The following is a 21291-nucleotide window of genomic DNA, read 5'->3' as shown; positions in this document are numbered from 1 at the left end:
CCGGGCCGGGCCATGCACACCCTTACTTTTGATAGAGAAAAATATTTTATCATTTTTATTAATGAATTTTTACGTTATGGATATGTCTATTTTTTAAAAAAAAGTCTCAAATAGTTGATGCTTGATAGAGTGGAACTGTTCTTGAAATTTATATTACAGAAGTTGAAAAATAATTAGATAAAAAAAAGTGAAAGTTGTTAATTCAAATAGAGGTGGTGAATATATAAAAAAAAAATTATGAAACAAGACAATGTCAATGTTATTTGCAAAACTTCTAAAAAGACATTGCATATGTGCATATCACAACAAAATGATGTGGCAGAAGAAGCGTACTCAAATGGATATAGTTAGAAGTATGATGAACAATTCTTGCAAATCAGTTTAGGGTCTTGTGATCCTGATAATACGCAGGCTGAAGTCCTGGCCTACCGAACCTCGGTCAGTCACTCTAATTCACCTCTTAAGAACATTGACTTTAGGTTGAAGTCAAATTCTTGTTTGTTAAGCCACTGCTGCTGTTGGATGAGAAGATTTTGGAAGACATAAGATTGATGATTTCATTGTTTTTAGAGAAGTATAAGACTTGCATGGAATTGTGCAAAGAATTTTCGATGCGGAAATGATGCGTCATTTGCATAATCTTGAGCATAGAGGGTATAAAATCTACCTTAGGATAAAAAAGGTAGGACTGAGGAATGATAAAAGGGATGAAACTAATGATCAAGGAATGTGCTTAGATAGTTAAATCTTATTTTGCCCTAATTCATGCATGTTCTTTGAGATAAAGAAGAATTTCATTAAAAAGAAGATTAGAAAGAGATTGGAGGAGAAGAGACCCTCCATAGGAAAAAACAAGAACTAACAAAAAAAAAAATAATAATAATGTGTTTTACCTTTAACCTTCCTCTCACCCATGTGTAATGACATGGATAGCAAATCATGTATCTGCCTATGTGGTAGGAATATAGAATCTTCATATCATTAATGTCATGAAATTACTCATCCCAAAAACATAAGTTGATAGGAGAAGACAACATAAATAATTATATCTCTAATATTTTCCTTAAACAAAAGTTTGTTTTAGTTTAGCTTGGTTTTTGCTTAAATCTTCTTTTCTTCTTTTATTTGCTTTATGCTTTTATTTGTTGGCTCACCAATAATCGAACTCTAAATCTTTTGGATATAGAACTTTGATCATTGATACCATGTCATAATACCACTCTTCCTAAAATTTAAACCGATAAGAGAGACAATATGAATGGTTATACCTCTCTAACAGTTAAATACATTTAGCATTCTAAACAATGCTGTTTTGGTTGACAATTCCAATATTATTCAATTTCAGCATTTTATGAATCTGATTAACTTCCTAGACATTAATTGACAGTTTAGAGTATAAAAAATTGATTGGCACCTTGATAAGAAGAAACTGGAAACTATCCTCTTAGATAGTTAAGGTTATATTTAAGTTTTGGTCAAATATAGTTCTGCATCAAGAACGGTCTTTCTGTTTCTGGATATTTGGGAATTGCTCTGATAAAATAATAGTTACATATTTTTCAGAAAAAAAAGGAACTTTTATTGTTCTGACCTGCATATTTTAACCTTTGTTCAAAAGGCCTATTAAGTTCACCTTGTTTACTATCAAAATTTCCATCATTTGTCACGCATAAATTATTGGTAAATGATACGGCGTTATGGCTAGCCTAGTCTACTCTGTACTTTGTTGGGCTGGTTTCCTCAGGGATGAGACTCTTACAATTTGAAATAGTGTGGTAACTTTGTTGTAAGATCTTCGGTTATATACTTTTGCATGTAGTTTTCCCCTTCGTAGAAATACATTTGGTTTTAATTTCAGTTATTGGTTCTACACACTAGAGGGATTAGTACTCATTTAGAGGGCTGTTGTTTTCGATGGTCTTGATATTGAATGAACTATTCCTATGTCACTTGGTTTACTTGACTCTATTTTTGTACTCTTTGGGATTTTAACCGACTCAACCTCTTCTAGAATGCCTTCGCTAGTCGATCTGCAAGGAACACCGTCCTCAGTTACATCCTTTTCAGTTAATAGGACTTAGTTTGGCATTGGCATTAGAAGTGTGTATTTATTATAACCTGGAATTTTGTGTTTGCTTTTTGAGAATTCCACTTAACTTGCCTGAATTTCAGTACATGTAATAAAAATATCCTGCTTTATGTCATCCCCTGCCGCTTGGTGAAAGGGCAGCAGTATACCGGCTCTGATGTGTAGCAATCAATTTTGTCAAGATTGATGATGGAAGGTAACTGATATTGAAGTTCTACTATTTGTTATATAGGCAAAGTAGGAATAATTGCTTTGTTGAAGTGTTATATACTCCTCTTTCTTTTGTGGCAAGTACTTCATCAAGAAACCTTGATTCCTCTCATGCACATGCAAGATCTCCTTCTTGGACTCAAGGGATTAGTTCCCCTGCCGTGAGCAGAATGAAAGTCAAAGATGTATGCTATACTTGAAAGTGGACAACAAACAAGAGACTCAGGTTGACGAAAATCTCCGGAGCACTTTGCTCTATAAGATTTGGTTACATTCTTTTGTTAGATGGTGTTATTTATAATTTTATACATATAAATTCACAGGTATTAACTAAAATTACATTTTGGTGGCCTATGTTTTGCATTCAGGATCTTATGTGGAGTTTGGTACTCTTGATCATAACTAATTGTGTTATTCCTACTCAGTAATACATTCCATATCTATCTTAAAATTCAAACTGTATTTTCAACAAACAAATTGTACATTCTGTCCATATCTATCTTAAAAAATAATTTAAAAAAAAAATTCTTAGCTCAAACAAACCTTAAGAAAGTTCGACATTTTTATCCACTTTACATTAAAAACCCATCTTTTATTTCCATTTCTAGAGTCATAACTCCCAAAATTATTTCCAATCCGTTCATGAACACTAAATGATAATATTGCTTTTAGTGGTAATTAAAGCTAAGGTGGAAAGTTGAAAGCAATTTAGAAAAACAAATGTTTTATGCAGTCTTGAGTAGCTGCTTGATCATTAGAAGAGCATCATTCACTAGATGGCCCAACTTTCCCCCATTTTATACTCAATGTTCATGGGACCATTACTCATTTGAAAAGATCATGAAGACAAAGATTATTGCATGAGCGATATTGAATTGAAGGAGACATGAGGACTGAGATTTGAGGCTTCCTATGTAAGTTTAATCATGTGAAGTTGTAATCGTCATGCCCGTGGTTTTTTCGGTCTTTGCACATGATATATATATATAGGCAGGCATTTAACATATAAGACAGCTCCCAACAATGCAAATGAAACTCAGATAGGTTCTTAATATTTTACATGGACGTACAGAGTATTGTTTTAATTTTTAAAATTTAAATTAAGTTTTAGTTTAGTTATTAACATTTAAAATGTAGCATTGGACCGGTGATTGATATGGCTTTGTCCCTTGGAAAAGGAATTCCGAAATATTTTTGAGTTGCAACGACAGTCTATTCCCTTCATCATTAGTGGCTCTAGGATTCCCCTTTCAATGGGTACCTTTAAGATTAATTGTGATGCTAGCTATCCTGACAATGGTGCTCGAGTTGGTTTTGCTTGTGTTAGCAGAGATTGGAAGAGAAGGTGGCAACGAGGCTGTCTAGGAACAATTGAGAGTCGTAGCATTTTGCATTTGGAGAGGCTTTCTTTTAGCATGGAACTCGGGACAAAGAGACATTATATGTGAGATAGACTGTGTGGAGACTTTTACTATTGTCAATAATTTACAGGATTGCTCTGGGTTTATTGATTCTTTGGTGTTAAAAATCTGAGATATCATGTCTTGGAAATGACGTGCTGATCTCCAGTTGATCTTGAGAGATGTAAATACAGTAACAGACATCATGTCAAAGACTGCAATGAGGACCATTTCTCCTCAAATGGAGCTTCCGTTGCCTTGGAAGGAGTTTGAGAGTAATATTCAGCAGAACTGTCTTTTTTAAGCAATTTCTTATTTATTTTTTCTTTCTTAGTTATTATTTATTTTCTTTTAAATCACTCAAAAAAAAAAGGTTTTGTATATTTTTTTAAATATTTTATTTCGTTATAATTTTATCGTCTGATCAAAGTTAAAATATTTTTTAAAAATATTATTACTTTTTTCTACTTTTATCTTCTTATTTCTTGTCACTTTTATTATCAAATTATTACAAATATTATATCATTATCACCATAATTACAATTGTTGCTATTATTTAATATCTAGAAGATGATAATAGAAAAAATGAGTAATTTTAGAAGAAAAAATATATATTAACAAAAAATAAATAAATAAGGCAAAAGAAGATATTTTGGACAAAAATAAAACGTTTTAAAATTCAAATATTAAAGATAAAATAAAAATTTAACTTAAGTATTAAAATTTTAAAAATACTTTATCCTAATTTTTTGAATAAAGTAGGTATGATAATAAAGAAAGTCACAAACACTTACTCCTAGTTAATTATTGTGAATCACAATTTCACAAAGATGGTGTGCAAGTATATTTTTAATTGAGCTCTTAGTTAACACTTAATTGACTCCAAAAATACGAATTTTTTTTAAAACTTAAGTAAGTATTTGGATTTCAAATCATACTTATGTATATAGAAATCTATTAATTAGTGACAAACTTTAAAAATTCATTAATTAGCGACAAACTTTTAGACAGAGCTTATATCCACAACAAATTAAGTTTTAGACTGACGAATTAAGAGATACTGTAAAAAAAAACTATTAAAAAAATCAACCACACGATGTAAAGCAAAAAACTAGATTCATCATCATCATGATTATCACTTCACTTCAAACTTGACCATAAGGATTGAACTCAACAACTAAAACCCAATTGGAAATGCATTCGATTATATATGATTTCCTCAACGTTGTATTCTTTAACCATTAAAAAAACGTCCGAGTTTTCAAGCTTTAAGAATAACGTTAGATAGAACCCAATAGTTTTAGAAGATTTCTTTGAAAGTTGATGAATAGGAAAATAATAATAAAGAATCTCCTTTTAGATTTGTGTATTATTGTTTGTGGTTTAGTGTAAAATTTAAGTATTCTCGGTCATTGTCATCTTTAATATGAAAAAAGAAAAAAGTTTTTCACTCTCAATAATTCGGAAAATACTGTTCAAATAATAGGGAAGGGGAACAGAGGATAAATAAGAGATAATAGGAAGCACAAAACAATTACCTTATAGACTCTTATATATTAATATCCACCGATTTGAATGGTTTAAAGTAGAAACTTTTCACGTGATGAATCTGCACCTCCTAAATGAACTGTAAAGTAGTTAAAAGATAACTCACCAAATAAACCCACAAGTTTAGTCTCAACTTTCAACTAAAATGCGAGTACCTTGTGCGTATGATGCGTAACAGACCTCTTTCATGCATGATGTCATATATAGTTATAATTAGACATTAGAAAAAATATGTTTCAGTGATATTTTAATGACACTTTTGTTCTTTCTATTTATAACATCTATATTTTCTTCTATTGTAAACTTAAACTAAGTTAATTTTTAGCTCATTCAATTTGATTAAAAAAATCTGTAACAATATATATATGAGAATTATGATACAAGTAAAATAAGTTATAAACTTATAATCAAGATTTAGAGTTTATAATGAAAAAAATAAATAAAAATCATCTTAAAGTGCCACTATCAAAATCATATATACCAGAACTTAAAAAAATATGAGAATTATGGTAAAAGTATAAATAACAACAACCACAACAAAAATAAAAATAAAAACAATCACTAGGTGGAGTAGCTACATAGATTAAATGACGTCATTAAACTCTATCATGTATTATGTCCAAAAAGGTCATTTACATGTAGATCTCGTTTGATCACCTCATAGATGGTCTTCCGAGATTTTTTTCTGCCTTTCACCATTTGTCTATCTTCTATCTCATCCACCCTCCTCATTAGCTGCTTTGTCGATCTTCTTTTTACATGTCCAAACTACCTGTGACGCGATTCTACGATCTTTTCCACAATAGGTGTTACTCCAACTCTCTTTTTTATATCTTCGTTCCTTATTCTATCCAGTCGCGTATAACCACTCATCTATCTCAACATCTTCGTCTCTATCCCACTTAACTTATATTTGTACTCCTATTTGGCCGCCTAACATACATTTTGCGGGTCTGATAGCAGTGCGATAGAATTTACCTTTAAGTTTTAAATGCACAATTTTATGACATATAAAATCAGACATATTCCACCATTTTAACCAACCTATTTGGATCTTATGATTTATACCATGTTTAATCTCTATAAAAGTATAAACAGCAAGACTTGAAAATAATTATGGTGATTTTATAAAACTGGAATAACTATGGTGTCGTTTTTAAAAGATATATATATATATATATTTTGGCCAATTCTGTGGTGCTTATAAGTTGGTGTCTAAATTTTACCTAACTTACCTTTTATAGTAAGTTTTGATTTTTAAAAAATTATTTGTTGTTATATTTTTTAAATTAAATATTATTTTTAACCTATTTCTAATAAATAGACACTACCTTTTAGACACCATAACATTCACCATATATTTTTTAGCAATTGCATGAATTGCAAACATTTTACTTTATTAATAGTATACTATTCAGCTATTCTAACCAAAAGTTATCAGAAAATAAAATTTGTCCTCCGCATAAGAATGGAAAAAAAATTTCAATAATCTTTTGGAGACAATAAATAATCCAGTACCTAATGGATTGGATCTTGACTTTTTTCCTCTATCTTAGTTAATGAGAATTTTAAAAGTTCGGAAGGGGAAGGGGAACTAAGAAAAATCATTACCGTTAGGTGTTAGCATGGGCCATCGTCTACCATTATATATAATTCTAAATGGTAACTGTGGTTAATTATACTTTCATAAAAGTTATAAAAGGTTATTGATTATTAGGGGAATGTTGTGCATATTTCAATGACTAATGTGGCGCGGAAGTTATTGATTAGATTAATAGTTAAATTAGTTTTTGAAAGATGAAATATTTTTTAAATTTGTCTTTAATTTTTTTAATCAAATTGATTTTTTACGGATTTTGAATTAGTTCTATTTGTCATTTAGTGATTTAATTAATAATTTTTGTCAACAACTGATGATATGAAACATTGATTGATAACATACATAATGCTTGACATGTCTAATTAAACGTTAATTAGATACATTTATGAAAATTTATTAATTTTGTCTCTTTTTTTCAATTACATAAATTATATTCACAGTATATGACCTAGCGACTAAATTGATAGATTTTCATAAACATATTTGATCAGCGTTTAGTTGGATATGTTAGGTATCATGTATGTTTTCGGTTAATCTTTTACATCGTTAATCGTTGACAAAAATTATTAATAGAGTCACCAAAAGACAAATATGATTAATTCACAATCTTTGAAGGACTAATTTGATTGAAAAAAAAATTTAGAGACAAATTTAAAAAATAATCTATTTTTCAGAGACTAATTTAACTATTAATCCTTATCGATTATTAGAAAAATGTGCATATTTTAACAAATAATGTAGCCGTGAATCTACGACTGATAAAAATTTAGAAACCAATAATTGATAATGCGAGAGAAGAAGTTCAATCTATGAAAATTAAGATTTCGAACAAAATTAAGAAGTTAGTTTTTATAAAATTTATGTTCAATAATTTTTTTATTTACTATTTTAGTCTTTATAAAATATCCAATGCAGAGGCAGAAAGTTTTTTTAACAAAGGAGATAGATTCCTTTGGAAAATCTAGAATTATTCAAGTTAAGTGAAAAACAGTACAAGCACCTAAAAACATGGAGGCCTAGGGATGGGTGATACAGTTTTTTTGGAATATGATTTTTCTGTTCAAGTGGGGGTAGCAATTCTTTAAAAGAGATTGTCTATTTTAAAAAAAAGTCCATTTATATAATAACTTGAATCCTAATTAGATATTATCAACTCAGATATTGTCTATTATAGAGGTCATAGAAAAATATTTGTCAATTACAGATCAAAAAATAAGGGTACAAGAAAGGATAATTAACAAAATATCTATAGAACTAGAAGATAGGAGGCATATTAGATTCTGAGAGGATATTTGATCATAATGTCGTGATTTAAAGGTCACTTTTTCAAAAAAAAATTTCGATTTCAAATAAAAAAGACTTTGTCACAAAGTAATGTGAGTTTTGAGATGGAATAGAATAGGTGTGAAATGTTCAATATAATGGAAGCGAAAATTCTTCCAATAAAAATTGGAACAGCTAAATCGGTTTCATGTTGCTTTATAATTAGTCAAATTGATGAGAGATAAAGAAGATATTGTTATGTGAAAATTTGATAAAAATAGGTGTTTTTATTACTTATTCTTTTGTGCAGATTTTACTAATAAAAACAGTTTCGAAAGACACTAAAGCTATTCGGAGGGAATTTGTTCCTCCACGAGTTAAATTATTTGTTTAGTTTGTATTAGTGGATAGAGTTAATATAAAAGATATATTGTATAAATTAGGTGTTATTGGTTAAAATGATGATGTTTGTATGCTATGTAGGAAGGATATTGAAAGTGTATATCACATAATTGTTGCTTGTGAGTTAACTTGACACGTATGGTGTGTATGGTGTGTTTGGATCTATGATGCAAGTTACTTTTGAATCATCTCAGACAATTTAAAATAATATTTTGAAAGTTGAATATCTGTGATAATGAAAAAAGAAAACTAGAAGAAGTGGTTGACAGATTTTTTTCTATCGTATAGTGTTTGGGATAGAAATGAATCAAATGGTCTTTCAAAGTAAATCTCAGATATTGTAAAAGTTATTGATGCATTGATTTAAAACTATAAGGAGTGAATTGTTGTCAATTCGAATAGTAATTAATGACAATATTAGAGATGACATAGAAGTTAGTATTGTATTTTATTTTTTTATATTTTTGTATTATTCTTTCGTACTTATTTTATTTTAGTATGTTGAGCTTCTTTTTAAAAAAAAAAAAATCTAATAAAAAATAAGATATTCCTTGATCAAAATTTGTGCAAAAGAATTCCTGTTATTTGTATAGCCATATCCTAAATACTTACATTACATTGTAGTTGTAAAAAGAATAAAAAAAGGAATATGAAAAAGAAATGGCAAAAACTTAATTACAAATATGATTATTTTTGTTTTATTGTCCAATTCTTAGAATAAATGGTCAAATTCATTTTTGAAAAATTATTCGCTCTTTAAATTGGTCTTTAAAATATTTTTTCAATCAAATTCGTCTTTCATAATATTTAAGTTAGTTCATTAGTCCTTTTGTTACTTTTGTTGTTAAGTTAGTTCATTAGTCCTTTTGTTACTTTTGTTGCTCATAGCGTCATAGTTTGTTAATATGATACGGTAAGTGACATAACAACATACACCTGACAATTTTAATTGACTACTAAGATGATAAATTTACGAAATTAGATCAAATTAACTCCAAATTAAGGAATTTCAATCCTCTAAGGTCCTTCAATTTGAAATTGATTTGATCTAATTGCAAAAAACTTATCATATTAACAATTAATTAAGACTACCACGTGGGTGTTGTGATTAGTATAGAATCACTTAACGTGTCACATTAGCAAATTTTGACGCTATCAGCAATGAAAGTGACAGAAAGATTAATGTAACTAAGTTAAAATCTTTGAAGAGCTATTTTAATTAAAAAAAAAAATTTTGGAGACCAATTTAAAAAATAAGTAATTTTTCAAAGACAATTTTGACCATTTACTATTATTTTTGTCTTTTTTTTGGAGGAGTTAATTTTATTTTTACACCATTTATTATTATTATTTTTTTTTTTGAAAAAAGATCACTCCAGCCTTAACATGACTCATAAAAGTGAACTTTTCAAAAAGAATTGAAAAAAGATCACTCCAACCTTAACATGACTCTTAAAAGTGAACTTTTCAGAGAGAGTTAAAAAAAGATCACTTCAACCTTAATCGATAACTTATTGGTTGAATCGATAAAATCAGTCTCACGTAAATAAAAAATATAAAATTAAAAGTTAAAATACATATATTTATTAATATTTTAATATATAACAATTTAAAATGTTTAATATTTATTTTAATAATTATATAAATTCTAATAAAATAAATATATAAAATTATAATAAAAAATATTAATAATAAAAATAAAATATAATATTATTATTGAAAAATAAAATTAATATTTAATATAACTTAAATTTGAATTAATTAATTATATATAAATTATACTATAATATGAGTTTTTATATAATATATATTATATGAACAAATATATATAACAAAAAGAATTTTTTAAGTTGCACTAAGTATTGAATATATAAAATTATAAACACACAATGTAATAAGATGATAGTTGGCCTAGGGTTTAGGGTTTAGGGTTTAGAGTTATGTCTATGTATTGCTGAGGTCCAAGGTTTGGCACCTTGTTGTAGCATTTTTGTAAAATAGTCGTGGTTCTCATCAGTTCAAACGAGTTTGACTGATTTTTTATTTTAAACAGTGAGGACATTAAACCGAACCGAATAAAGATTCGATTTTTTGATTGAATTGACTGGTTCGATTTGGTTTTTAAAATTATGTGTGCGAGAGAGATAGAGACTCCGAATGCCACAACATTGCGCCACACCTCTTGCTGCGCTGCTGGACTCTCCATGTTGAACTCTTCTTGTCGTCATCCCCTTCTAACTGATCTTGCCCACGCATGCTAGACCTTTTTGCCATCTCCATGCTTTCTGTGCTACATTCTGTTTGATTTCATAATTTGTCATAGCACCGTCGTTCATGTGTTACATTATGTTTGGTTTCATAAGTTTTTTCTCTGCAACTTGTCGTCCCATGACATTGCACCCTCCTCCTCCTCTTCCTCCTCCTAAGTTTTGAATTATTCTTTTTCTTCTTCTTTTATGTTTTGGATAATTCTTTTCATTAGTTTTAAATGTTACTTTCTCCTAAATTTCGGATATATTTTTGTTATATGTTTTGGATTTTTTTTTCTTAAGTTTTGGATATTTTTTATGTTTGGGTTTTGGGTTATTTTTTTTACTAATTTTAGATGTTTCTTTTCTTAATTTTTGGATGTTCTTTTTTAATATTTTTTTATGTCTCGTTTTGTTAGGTTTTAGATTCTTTTTAATGATTTTAGATATCTTTTTTGCTAGGTTTTGGATGTTTTTTTTGTTACGTTTTAGATATTATTTTTGTTTTTTGTGATTATTTTTTTTACTGAAAGTGAAATTAGGTTCCTTAATAGACATCTTTTTTTATTAATTAACTGCACCCGTGTTGGTTACCTAATAGAGTTGGTGTATATATATATATATATATATATATTAAGAATTTAATTTTGATGTATTGTAAGCGTAAAGTAGTTCTATACGTGTATTCAATTACATCATGCCACATTAGTGAAAATAAAGGTTAAGTACTTTTTTTGTCCCTAAGGTCTTAGGTCAAAATCAAAATCGTCCCCAACCTTTTTTTCTTGTTAAAATCATCTTCAACGTTACAAAATGTTATAAAATCATTCTTTCCTATCTCAATTTTAATTTTTTGACCAAATTACCCTTACATTAATAAAAATAATTAAAAAAACAAAAACAAAAACAAAAAACCTCTCCCCCCACCCCCGATGTCTTTTCCCTCCCCATCCCCTTCCTTTTGCTCTTTTCGAACTCCCCCTTCCTCCCCTTCTCCCACCCAAAAAACCCCAATTCTTCTTCTCTCCTTCAGCAACAGCAACAACCAAATTCAGCAACAACAATTTTTCTTCTCTTCTTTAGCAGCAATAACAACAAATTCAGCAAATTCAACAATAGCAAATTCAGCAGCAACAACAACCACAAAATAAATCACTAAAAATTTTAAATTTGGCAACAGTTCAACAATCATCAATCGCACTTCAAATCTAAAATCAGCAACCACAGAAATAAAAAAGAATTAAAAGAAATGATGTTTATCTTCTTCAAAAAAAAAAAAAAGGAAGAACGAAAAAAGGAGGAATGAAGATGAACCCAAAACCCCCTTAAAACAGCCAAATATCACCACTTTATGTTTGAAGCTGGAGGAACAATTGGGGGTTCGGAGCATCCGATAAACTGAAACGGGTTGGGGAAATTGGTTCTTGCTGTAGGTCCTTCACCACTCGCTTCAGCTCCACCAGCGCCTCTTTCTTCTTCTTCGCCTCCGCCTCATTCAGCAGATCTGCGAGCTTCTCTGTTTTCTGCTCTGGCCGGTTCTCCCTGTTGAAGTTGCGGCGGAGCTGGAACCTGCGACAGAGCTGGAACCTATGTCGTCATCGTGGCGTGAAAGGTAACCGTAGCGTGAGGTGCCGTAGCTAAGGGAAGAGTTTGTGGCTTCTGAAGGAAGTGAGGGAGTATGGCATGGAAAGGGAGATGGAGCAAATTCAACGAAGCTCTGTATGCACTCTTCTCTGTGACTCTTGCTACGATTTTTTTGCTCTGTTCTACAGAATTCTCTGTTCTCTGCCATAGTTGTGACTGAAAAAGTCACCACCTTTCTCTTCCAATCGTACACGAGAGAGGTTTTCTTGAAGGATTCAATGCTTACCCTTCCGTTTAGGAGCTTTTAACCATTCTGGGATTTGAAGATATTGGGAAAAAGACTCTGCTTTATGGTGGTGGTGATGGAGGAGGAGGGGAAAAGAATTCTGCTTATGATTTTATGGGGTGTTAATGAGAAAGGGAGGGTTAATGAAAAGTGATAATCATGGTGGGATGAGGTTTAATTTTTTTCGTTAAGGGGATGGGGATGGGGTGATGATCATGGTGGGATGGAGTTTAATTTTTTTTGTTAAGGAAATGGGGATGAGGATGGGAATGAAGTGCGGTGGGGTGGGGTTGGGTTAAGTTTTTATTTTTAATATATTTTTTATTTTTTTTATTAATAGTTAAGGATAATTTGGTTAAAAAATAAAATTGAGATAAAAAAATGACGATTTTATAACTTTTTGTAACGTTATAGATGGTTTTAATAAAAAAAAAAAGTCGGGGACGATTTTGATTTTAAACTCAAACGTTAGGGACGAAAAAATACTTAACCCTAAAAATAACTACCTTTTACATTAACCACATGAATGATCAACTAAAAAATCAAATGTAATTATGTAAAATATTTTATAATATCAGTACATTAAAATTAAACTCATATTTTAAATGTACAAATTTTTTAGCTTTTTTTTTTTAAAAAAAAACACAAGTTGGTTTTATTTGGAACAATCATCCTTTTTGCACGACCCTTTACCCAACATCGATAGTGATAATACTAAAACCTGTTCTTGACATCATTCTCCCAAAGCTGAAAAACCCATGACCCATCTAGCTTGCATTAATCATTTCAAACACACTCCTCTTTTTCTTTGATTCCCTAGCAAGACGCTTGCATCCTTATTTCTTCATTTACAAAACTAACAAACCTCAGAAAATTCCACACCAATCGAATCCCCTTCTACATTATTACATGACAGTTGACAGAGCCATAAATCATTAAATCTCAACTATTAGAATTCCCCTAAAAACCTCCAAACCCATCAAGGCATCAAAACAATGCTAGATCCAGCCGCTGAATTGGTGCCACCACCATCTTCACCCACCAACTCTTCCATCTCCTCTTCTGATCTTGACACTGAGGTACTTAACATTTTCAATTTTGTATCCACATCCACGTTCATATCTTCATCATCGTCATCATACTGCAAAATGAAAAAAAAAAAAAAAAACTCAACTTGAATTCTCAGATTGCTTAAAAATCTTATCCTTTCTACATCACATGTTTACAAATTTCATAAATTTCTCAACTTTATCATGAATTAATTTGAAAGTTTTCTTTTTTTTTTTTTTTTTTTTGCCGGGGTTTTGAATGATAGTCCACAGGGTCATTTTTTCATGATAGAAGCACCACATTGGGTACTCTAATGGGAGTGAGCTTCCCAGCCATTGCATTCAGAGCTCCGTCGCAGCACCGCCGCGAATCGCCGGCGGAAGCAGCAGCGGGATCGAGGCGAGCCGCCGCAGCCGCGTCCAAGAAGAAGAAGAAGACAGCGAATGCTTCAGCTGCCGCTGTGGCGGAACGGCGGAGGAGGTGGTGGCAGCTCTGCAGGGACGGCGACTCCGGCCCAGCGTCGCTCGGAGATTTTCTTGAGGTGGAGCGGAGGTTCGGCGATGTTGAATTCTACGGCGCGGCGGCGGAGCTTGAGGGGATAGTGGCACCAGCCGGTGGCGGCCAGCAGAGAAACGGCGGGAGGGTTCTGTTTGCCGACGGTAGGGTTCTTCCACCGGAGGCTAACGTCGACGACGATGGCGCAGCGGTGGCTGCGGGGAGTCTGTGCAATAGGTTTCCAGTTTCGCTAGCCGGGATCTGTAGCGGCGGCGCAGGATAAGGATCAAACGCCTTTAATTTTATTTTATTGTTAATAAAATTACTTTCTTTTAAATTATTTTTGGTGGGGATTGTTTGGTTGTTGGCTAATTGGTGTAGAGATTATTTTTGCCTGTGGTTTACGTGCAAAAAAGCATGTTTCTGCTTTTGGGAAATTTTTTCTTTATCTACCTTTCATGTTACCATGTATATCTCGATGTTACTACACATACATAAAGTGGTCGATCTTCTTGTCATTTATTTTTTTAATTGATAATGCTCTACAACTAACTTAATTATTCAACTAAGTTTTATTAGTATAATTTAATTTAAGTTGCGTTACTAATTTTAACTAGCTTTTGATTAAATTCTTCATTATATATAACTGTCTTTTTTTTAAAACAAAAAAAGCTCAGCATATTGGAGTGGAGCAGCTATATAATTATTTTTTCTTTACATTTTTTTTTCAAAAGTCTTAACATTCTCTTTTTTTGTACTCTTTCTGTACTCTTTCTGCTAGGGTTTAGGTATGAGTGACGGAGTGAGCGGGGGGTTCACGAAGAGGGTGACACACAATGAGGTAACCAGTAATGCCGGCGGTAGAATTAAGGGGGAGAGCGTCGGAGGGTTTGTATCTGGTGAGAAGGAGGAGGGTACTAGGGTTTCTAAGGAAGAACATGGCTTTCAAAAGGTTTTCTTCCGCGACATGGTGACTGGACAGAAGTCTCCATCTCCTATGCTTTGGAATGAGGCTTTAGATGGAGAGAGGCTAGCCAAGGTGATCAAAGGGAACCACGGGGATTCGCATCCTCCTCGGGTCATCTTCTCAGAAGAAGGGCTGGCGGCGTTATCTGTACCATATAAGGAAGCGATCGTCGTCAAAGTCTTGGGCAAGCATATGAGTTACACTGCAATGGTGCATAAGCTGGGTATGGTGTGGAGATTGAAGGGTGGGTTTCAAGTTCTAGATGTAGGAAATGGTTATTTTCTGGTGAAGTTTGATGCTTTCGAAGATCGGGAGAGGGTATTACTTGGTGGTCCTTGGATGATATCTGGGTTCTATCTTGCTGTAAAACCATGGTCACCTGAGTTCTATTCAGAGGAGGAGGTTTTTGGATCCACCATGGTATGGGTACGCTTTTACGGCTTAGGGATTCGTTACTACCATGAGAAGGCTATGTTGAGGATCGCCGCTGCGGTGGGAAAGCCAGTGAAAGTCGATGTAGCAACTAAGATGGCAGCAAGAGGGAAGTATGCGAGGGCTTGTGTGGAGATTGATTTAGGCGTTCCCATTACTCGTAGTGTTGAGGTAGATGGGAGGGTTTTGGATGTTGAATATGAAAGCCTTGAGTTGGTCTGCAATACGTGTGGTTGTTATGGGCATGTTGGTGTGGACTGTAAATTGATTAGTTCAATTTCAGCGAACATTAATAAAACAGGGGTGAATGAAGACAAGGAACAAGATCATGAGAAGATAGATCAGGTGCCATTTTCTTCTAATATTGAGAAGCCTTTTGTTTTTAGTAGTACTACAATTGGGATAGAGAAGAATAAGGATAAGGTAGTGCATGTAATGGAAGGGGCACATGCAGGGGATACAACGTAGACCAAAGTGGAAAGAAAGGCAAAGGGCAAGAAGGTCTTTTTGGGTAGGCATGACCAGGATAAGTCCAAAAAAATTTATGTGGATAAATCTTCTAATTATGTTGCTAAAGGAGAACCTGCTATGAAAGGCATCAATGTGGTTGAATCATCTTTACACATAAGTAAGGGCAATCAAGTGCTAAAACAAGCGAGGAACTTTAAATTAGCTTCGTCAGGTTTTACCTCTGCTCAAGGTGTGACGGGTGGCAAGCAAGGACCTGGTTCAGAACGGGCAGGGGCTTATTCGCAAGGCGCGGGGACTTCTAAAACGCCATTCAAAAGCAATTTAAAGAGATTAAGGCCTAATTCTCTTCAGAATTCTCCGGTTGAGAATGGGCACAGTGGAGACCCCACTCATTACCCTCAAATAATCTGAGGTGTGGGTCTCACTCCAAGTAATATTAATATGGATTGTGCAAACATTATAGCTTGGAATGTGAGAGGAGCTGGAAATAAGCTGGCTCGGGTGCATCTGAAACAATTGGTAAAGAATTTTCATCCGTACGTTTTTATCATTTTAGAGACTCATTGTGCTTTCCAAAAGATGGCTGTCTTTTGGAACAGATTAGGTTATACTCCTATTCATATTGAAGAAGCTCAGGGGCATAGTGGAGGTATTTGGGTGCTCTCTGCATGGCCCGGAGTATCTTGCAATGTCGTGGCAGCGAGTTCGCAAGTGGTGTGTGTTGAGTTTTCGAATGGCGGTTTTTCTTGGGTCTGTGCAGTAATTTATGCAAGTCCCGTTCCTAGCAAAAGGGAAGAAGCTTGGAGGGTTTTGACAGATTTTTCTAGAAATTATTCAGGTCCTTTATTAGCTATTGGGGATTTTAATGAGATCCTTCTTTCATCTGAGGTTAAAGGTGGGAACTTTGTCTCTCGAAGGGCAGAGCGGTTTGGAGCTCTCCTAGATGAGTGTGGTTTGATTGATTTAGGAGCCCATGGATCTTTGTACACTTGGTTCAGACATATGCAGGGTAATCGGTTCATCTCGAAGAGGCTGGATAGGGCTGTGGCTACTGATGCTTGGTGTTTTCGTTTTCCGGAAAGCTATGTGGAGAATTTGGCGAGGATGCATTCTGACCACTGTCCCATTATGATACGATGTCAAGGTAATGATAGAAGAGTAGGAGTAAAACCTTTCCGTTTTCAAGTAGCTTGGTCTTATCACCCAAGTTTTTTGTCGGTGGTCAGGGGTGCTTGGGACAAGGGTAGACCCAATCCTATTCGTTGCCTTTCTCAGGTCAGAGATGATGCTTTGGCCTTTAACCGAGATGTCTTTGGGAATATTTTTAAAAGAAAGAGGGAATTGGAGAGGCGTGTGACCAGTATCCAACAGCGAATGGAGAGAGTTAATGCTTTATCCCTCATACAGGAAGAAAGGGAGTTACAGGCTGAATATAGTAATATGCTTATGCAAGAGGAGTTGTTTTGGTATCAAAAATTCCGAGAGCACTGGGTCAGATTTGGAGATAGAAATACTAAGTTCTTTCATATGCAAACCATTATGCGAAGGAAGCGTAACAAGGTTCAGGGGTTGTTTTTGGAGGATGGAAGATGGAGTACTGATCCGCAAGAACTCGAAGAATGTGCAATTGGATTTTATAGAGATCTTTTTTGTAATGTGGAACAGGTAGAACTTGATGTGATGGGGGATCAGGAATTACCTTCTTTATCTCGTGAGGCTATTGAAAGTCTCACAAGAAATGTTTCTAAAGAAGAGGTTAGGAAGGTGGTTATGGGCATGAACTCTTTTAAGGCCCCAGGTGCCGATGGTTTTCAGGCTTTTTTCTTCAAGGAATATTGGGAAGTGGTTGGTACAGAGGTATGGGAACTTGTTAAGAAGGCTTTCGCTGGGTTTGATCTGGATAGTGCTCTGTTTGACACTTTGGTGGTGCTGATTCCTAAAGTTGATAACCCATCTCGCATGAAAGAGTTTCGTCCTATCAGCCTCTGTAATGTCATCTACAAGATTATAACTAAGGTGGTTGTGGAGAGGTTACGACCTTTTCTACAAGATATCATTGGTCCTCTGCAGGGAGGGTTTATTCCTGGAAGGGGTGCCCCAGACAATATCATTGTAGCCCAGGAAGTTCTCCATTTTATGAAGAAAATCAAATCAAAGAAAGGTGTTCTTGCTTTTAAAATTGACCTAGAAAAGGCTTATGACAGGGTGAGCTGGGAGTTTTTGGAGCAATCTCTCCTAATGTTTGGCTTTCCAGGTACTATTGTTTCTCTTATTATGAAATGTGTAAAGTCTTCCTCCCTTTCTCTAATGTGGAATGGTAACCGGTTGGATGGTTTTCAGCCAAAGAGGGGTTTGAGACAAGGAGATCCGATGTCTCCTTATTTATTTGTTATTTGTATGGAGAGGTTGAGTTGCCTCATTGCTAGGCAAGTGGAGGTTGGTAGATGGAAACCAGTGACTGTGTCTAGGGGAGGTCCTGTAATCTCCCATCTCCTTTTTGCAGACGACCTTATCCTTTTTTGCAAAGCGAAGAAATCTCAAGTGCTTCATGTTTTGGACACTATGGCCACCTTTTGCAGAGCATCTGGTATGAAGGTGAATTTTGACAAATCTCGTGCTATCTGTTCTATGAATGTTTCTAGACAACGCAAGGATCTCTTCACTGGTATTTCTTCTATCCGATTTGCTAATTCTCTGGGAAAATACCTTGGTGTCCCCCTCAAGCATGGCAGAGTTACTAAAGCTGATTTTAATGATGTGGTTGATAAGCTTACTAATAGGCTAGCATCTTGGAAAGGTCGCTTCCTTAATAAAGCTGGTCAGATTTGCCTTGCTAAATCAGTTTTATCTTCTATACCTATTTATAGGATGCAAGTAAGCCTTTTTCCATCAGGTGTGTGCTCTAACATTGATAAGTTTACTAGAAGTTTTATTTGGTGTGGTAGTCATAATCACCGTGGTCTTCATTTAGCATCTTGGAGAGTTTTGACGACTCCGAAAAAGTTTGGAGGTCTTGCTTTGCGGGAGTCGCGGTTGGTCAATTTTTCTTTATTAGGAAAGCTAGTTTGGCAAATTTTGATGAATCAAGAGAAACTGTGGGTCAAGATTATACTTCAAAAATACCTCCAGAATAGAAACCTATTTGCAGTTAAAGCAATGGGTTCTTCATCGTATATATGGAAGTCTATTGTGCACACAGCTTCCGTATTAAAGGAAGGGTTTGTTTGGGAAGTGGGAGCTCTTTCTAAGAATTTCTGGTTTGACTCTTGGTTGCACTCTGGGCCAGTAGGAGCGAGGGTTGAATTTCTTGATATTTGTGAGGCTGCTTTGACCATTGAAGATGTTTACCGTGATGGAGTTTGGAATTTGGAGAGGATTTACTCTTTTATTCCTATGGACTTAAGGAAAGACATTCTTAGTTTAGTACATATTTCGGCTTCTGGTCGTGATTTGGGTTGGAGTTGGGAGCACACTCTTTACTCTGCTAAACAAGGATATTTATGGTTAATTCAGAATAAGTTGAATTGGGATAGGAATATCAATTGGCTTTGGCTTTGGAAGGCGCGGGTCCCTGAAAAGTTGAGGCTCCTAGTGTGGCTTTGCCTTCATGATGCTGTACCAACTCAATATCTGCGTTTTCGGCGACATCTCTCCTCCTCATCCTTATGTACACGTTGCAATCAACTTCCGGAGACAATTCTTCATTGTTTTCGGGATTGTGAAGTGGGGCGATCAGTTTGGGTTTCTCTAGGTTTTTCTGATGTGTGTTTCTTTGGCTCTCACGAGGTGCATGATTGGTTCAAACATGGCCTCCTCAATGAAGGTTGTTCCAAATTTGCAGCTATAATATGGTCAATTTGGCAAGACAGAAATATGGGTAATTTTCAGGGAATTTTTGGATCTGCTGGGTCAATTTCATACAAGGCTCGCAGGTGCATTGTGGATTTTGAATATACAACTCAGAATCGAGTGTGTTGCATCCAGGGATTAAAATCTCTGTCTTGGTCTCCGCCAGAACCTGGTGCTTGGAAGTTAAATTGTGATGGGAGTGTGAACTTGGGAGATGATTGTGCTGGTTTTGGATGGATAATTCGCGATAGCTCCAGTCAATGGGTAATGGGATGCTCAGGAAATTCCTTTGGATCTAGTGTCATCAAGATGGAGTTGTGGAGTATATGGAAAGGTTTGGCTTGGGCTTGGGAGGCGGGTCTTAAGCTTGTTGTCTGTGAGATAGATTGCGCATCAGCTTTTGAGCTAGTGACTAGTTGGCAAGTTCCACTCTGGCATCTTGAAAAAGAAGTGATACAACTGATCTTTGACTTGAAGTTAAGAAGGGATTGGGATATTCGTTTTGAGCTTATCCCGAGAGAAGCTAATGTCGTGGCAGATCGGTTGGCAAAGATGGGATCTGGAGGTAGCGGAGCTGATGAGGTTCACCTTTGGCACCAGCCGCCAGAGGTGGTTTGTCCTCTCTTGCTGTTAAGAACCTGATTTCTTTTCTTTTTCTTTTCTGCTCTTTTGTTTTTTCTCTTAGTTGTTCACCAAATATTTCATTTTTTTCAATGTTTTCTGCATTTTTTGCGTTTATTTCTATGGTCTGTTCATTCACGATTAATTTTGTTTGATTTGATTTAAAGATTTAGTTCAATTTTTTTTAAATCAAGCATTGAAATCAGATTTGATTAGGTATTTCGTTTTCGAAGATGATGAATGATGCAAGTTCAGACTGTCAGTTGAATCAAGGCTAATTAGATTATTGTTTTGAATCGATTCAAGTTGATGATGTTTGGCTTGAACCTAGTTAATGGAGTTCATTAGTAATTGATGTTTTTGTAGTTGAATAATTTTATTTTTGTTTGTGAAAATTAATTTTCATTGTTGAATGTTTGATTTTGAATATAATGTAGGAGTTTTTTGGATTTGGATTCTCTAAAGTTTGAATTTCACTTTAAAGAGTAAAGTGTGATCTCTCACCATTTATTATATGAGTGGAACCAAGAATAAATATGAGAGAGAAATCATTCAAGGGTAGAAGATCACACTTTACCCTCTAAAGTACAAATTTAAAATTTAGAGGATCCAAATTCGAGTTTTGAATTGTCATTTCGATTAATCTGTTTCATTCCTAGTTTCGGTGCATTGTGAAAGACAATTTGGTTTAATGCAGAACTATTTTCGGTATTTTTTTAGTTTATGTGTGATATTGATGAGTAGTTTGTGCCAAAAATTGGAATGAAAAAAGAGA

General features: G+C 34.0%; 2 protein-coding genes across 2 annotated transcripts; both read left to right on the top strand.

Annotated features, from left to right (window-relative positions):
• Positions 1 to 13277: 13277 nt before the first annotated feature.
• On the top strand, positions 13278 to 14694 carry LOC112750980 (uncharacterized protein At3g17950). Its single transcript, XM_025799930.2, has 2 exons — positions 13278 to 13710; positions 13947 to 14694. The coding sequence occupies exons 1-2, from the start codon at positions 13627 to 13629 to the stop codon at positions 14457 to 14459; spliced, it is 597 nt and encodes a 198-aa protein (XP_025655715.1). The 5' UTR covers positions 13278 to 13626; the 3' UTR covers positions 14460 to 14694.
• Positions 14695 to 16625: 1931 nt separating this feature from the next.
• On the top strand, positions 16626 to 20537 carry LOC140179376 (uncharacterized). Its single transcript, XM_072218239.1, has 2 exons — positions 16626 to 18251; positions 18336 to 20537. The coding sequence occupies exons 1-2, from the start codon at positions 16626 to 16628 to the stop codon at positions 20535 to 20537; spliced, it is 3828 nt and encodes a 1275-aa protein (XP_072074340.1).
• Positions 20538 to 21291: the final 754 nt, after the last annotated feature.

This window comes from Arachis hypogaea, chromosome 15 (assembly GCF_003086295.3).
Source record: "Arachis hypogaea cultivar Tifrunner chromosome 15, arahy.Tifrunner.gnm2.J5K5, whole genome shotgun sequence".
NCBI lineage: Eukaryota > Viridiplantae > Streptophyta > Magnoliopsida > Fabales > Fabaceae > Arachis > Arachis hypogaea.
This window is presented reverse-complemented; position numbering and strand designations above follow the sequence as displayed.

Bases quoted from the DNA above. Each gene is read 5' to 3' on its own strand.
- LOC112750980 (XM_025799930.2), top strand. From the start codon at position 13,627: ATGCTAGATCCAGCCGCTGAATTGGTGCCACCACCATCTTCACCCACC. The intron at 13,711-13,946 runs GTACTTAACATT...TTTGAATGATAG, and splicing joins CTTCTGATCTTGACACTGAG to TCCACAGGGTCATTTTTTCA.
- LOC140179376 (XM_072218239.1), top strand. From the start codon at position 16,626: ATGGCTGTCTTTTGGAACAGATTAGGTTATACTCCTATTCATATTGAA. The intron at 18,252-18,335 runs GTGAGCTGGGAG...AAATGTGTAAAG, and splicing joins TAGAAAAGGCTTATGACAGG to TCTTCCTCCCTTTCTCTAAT.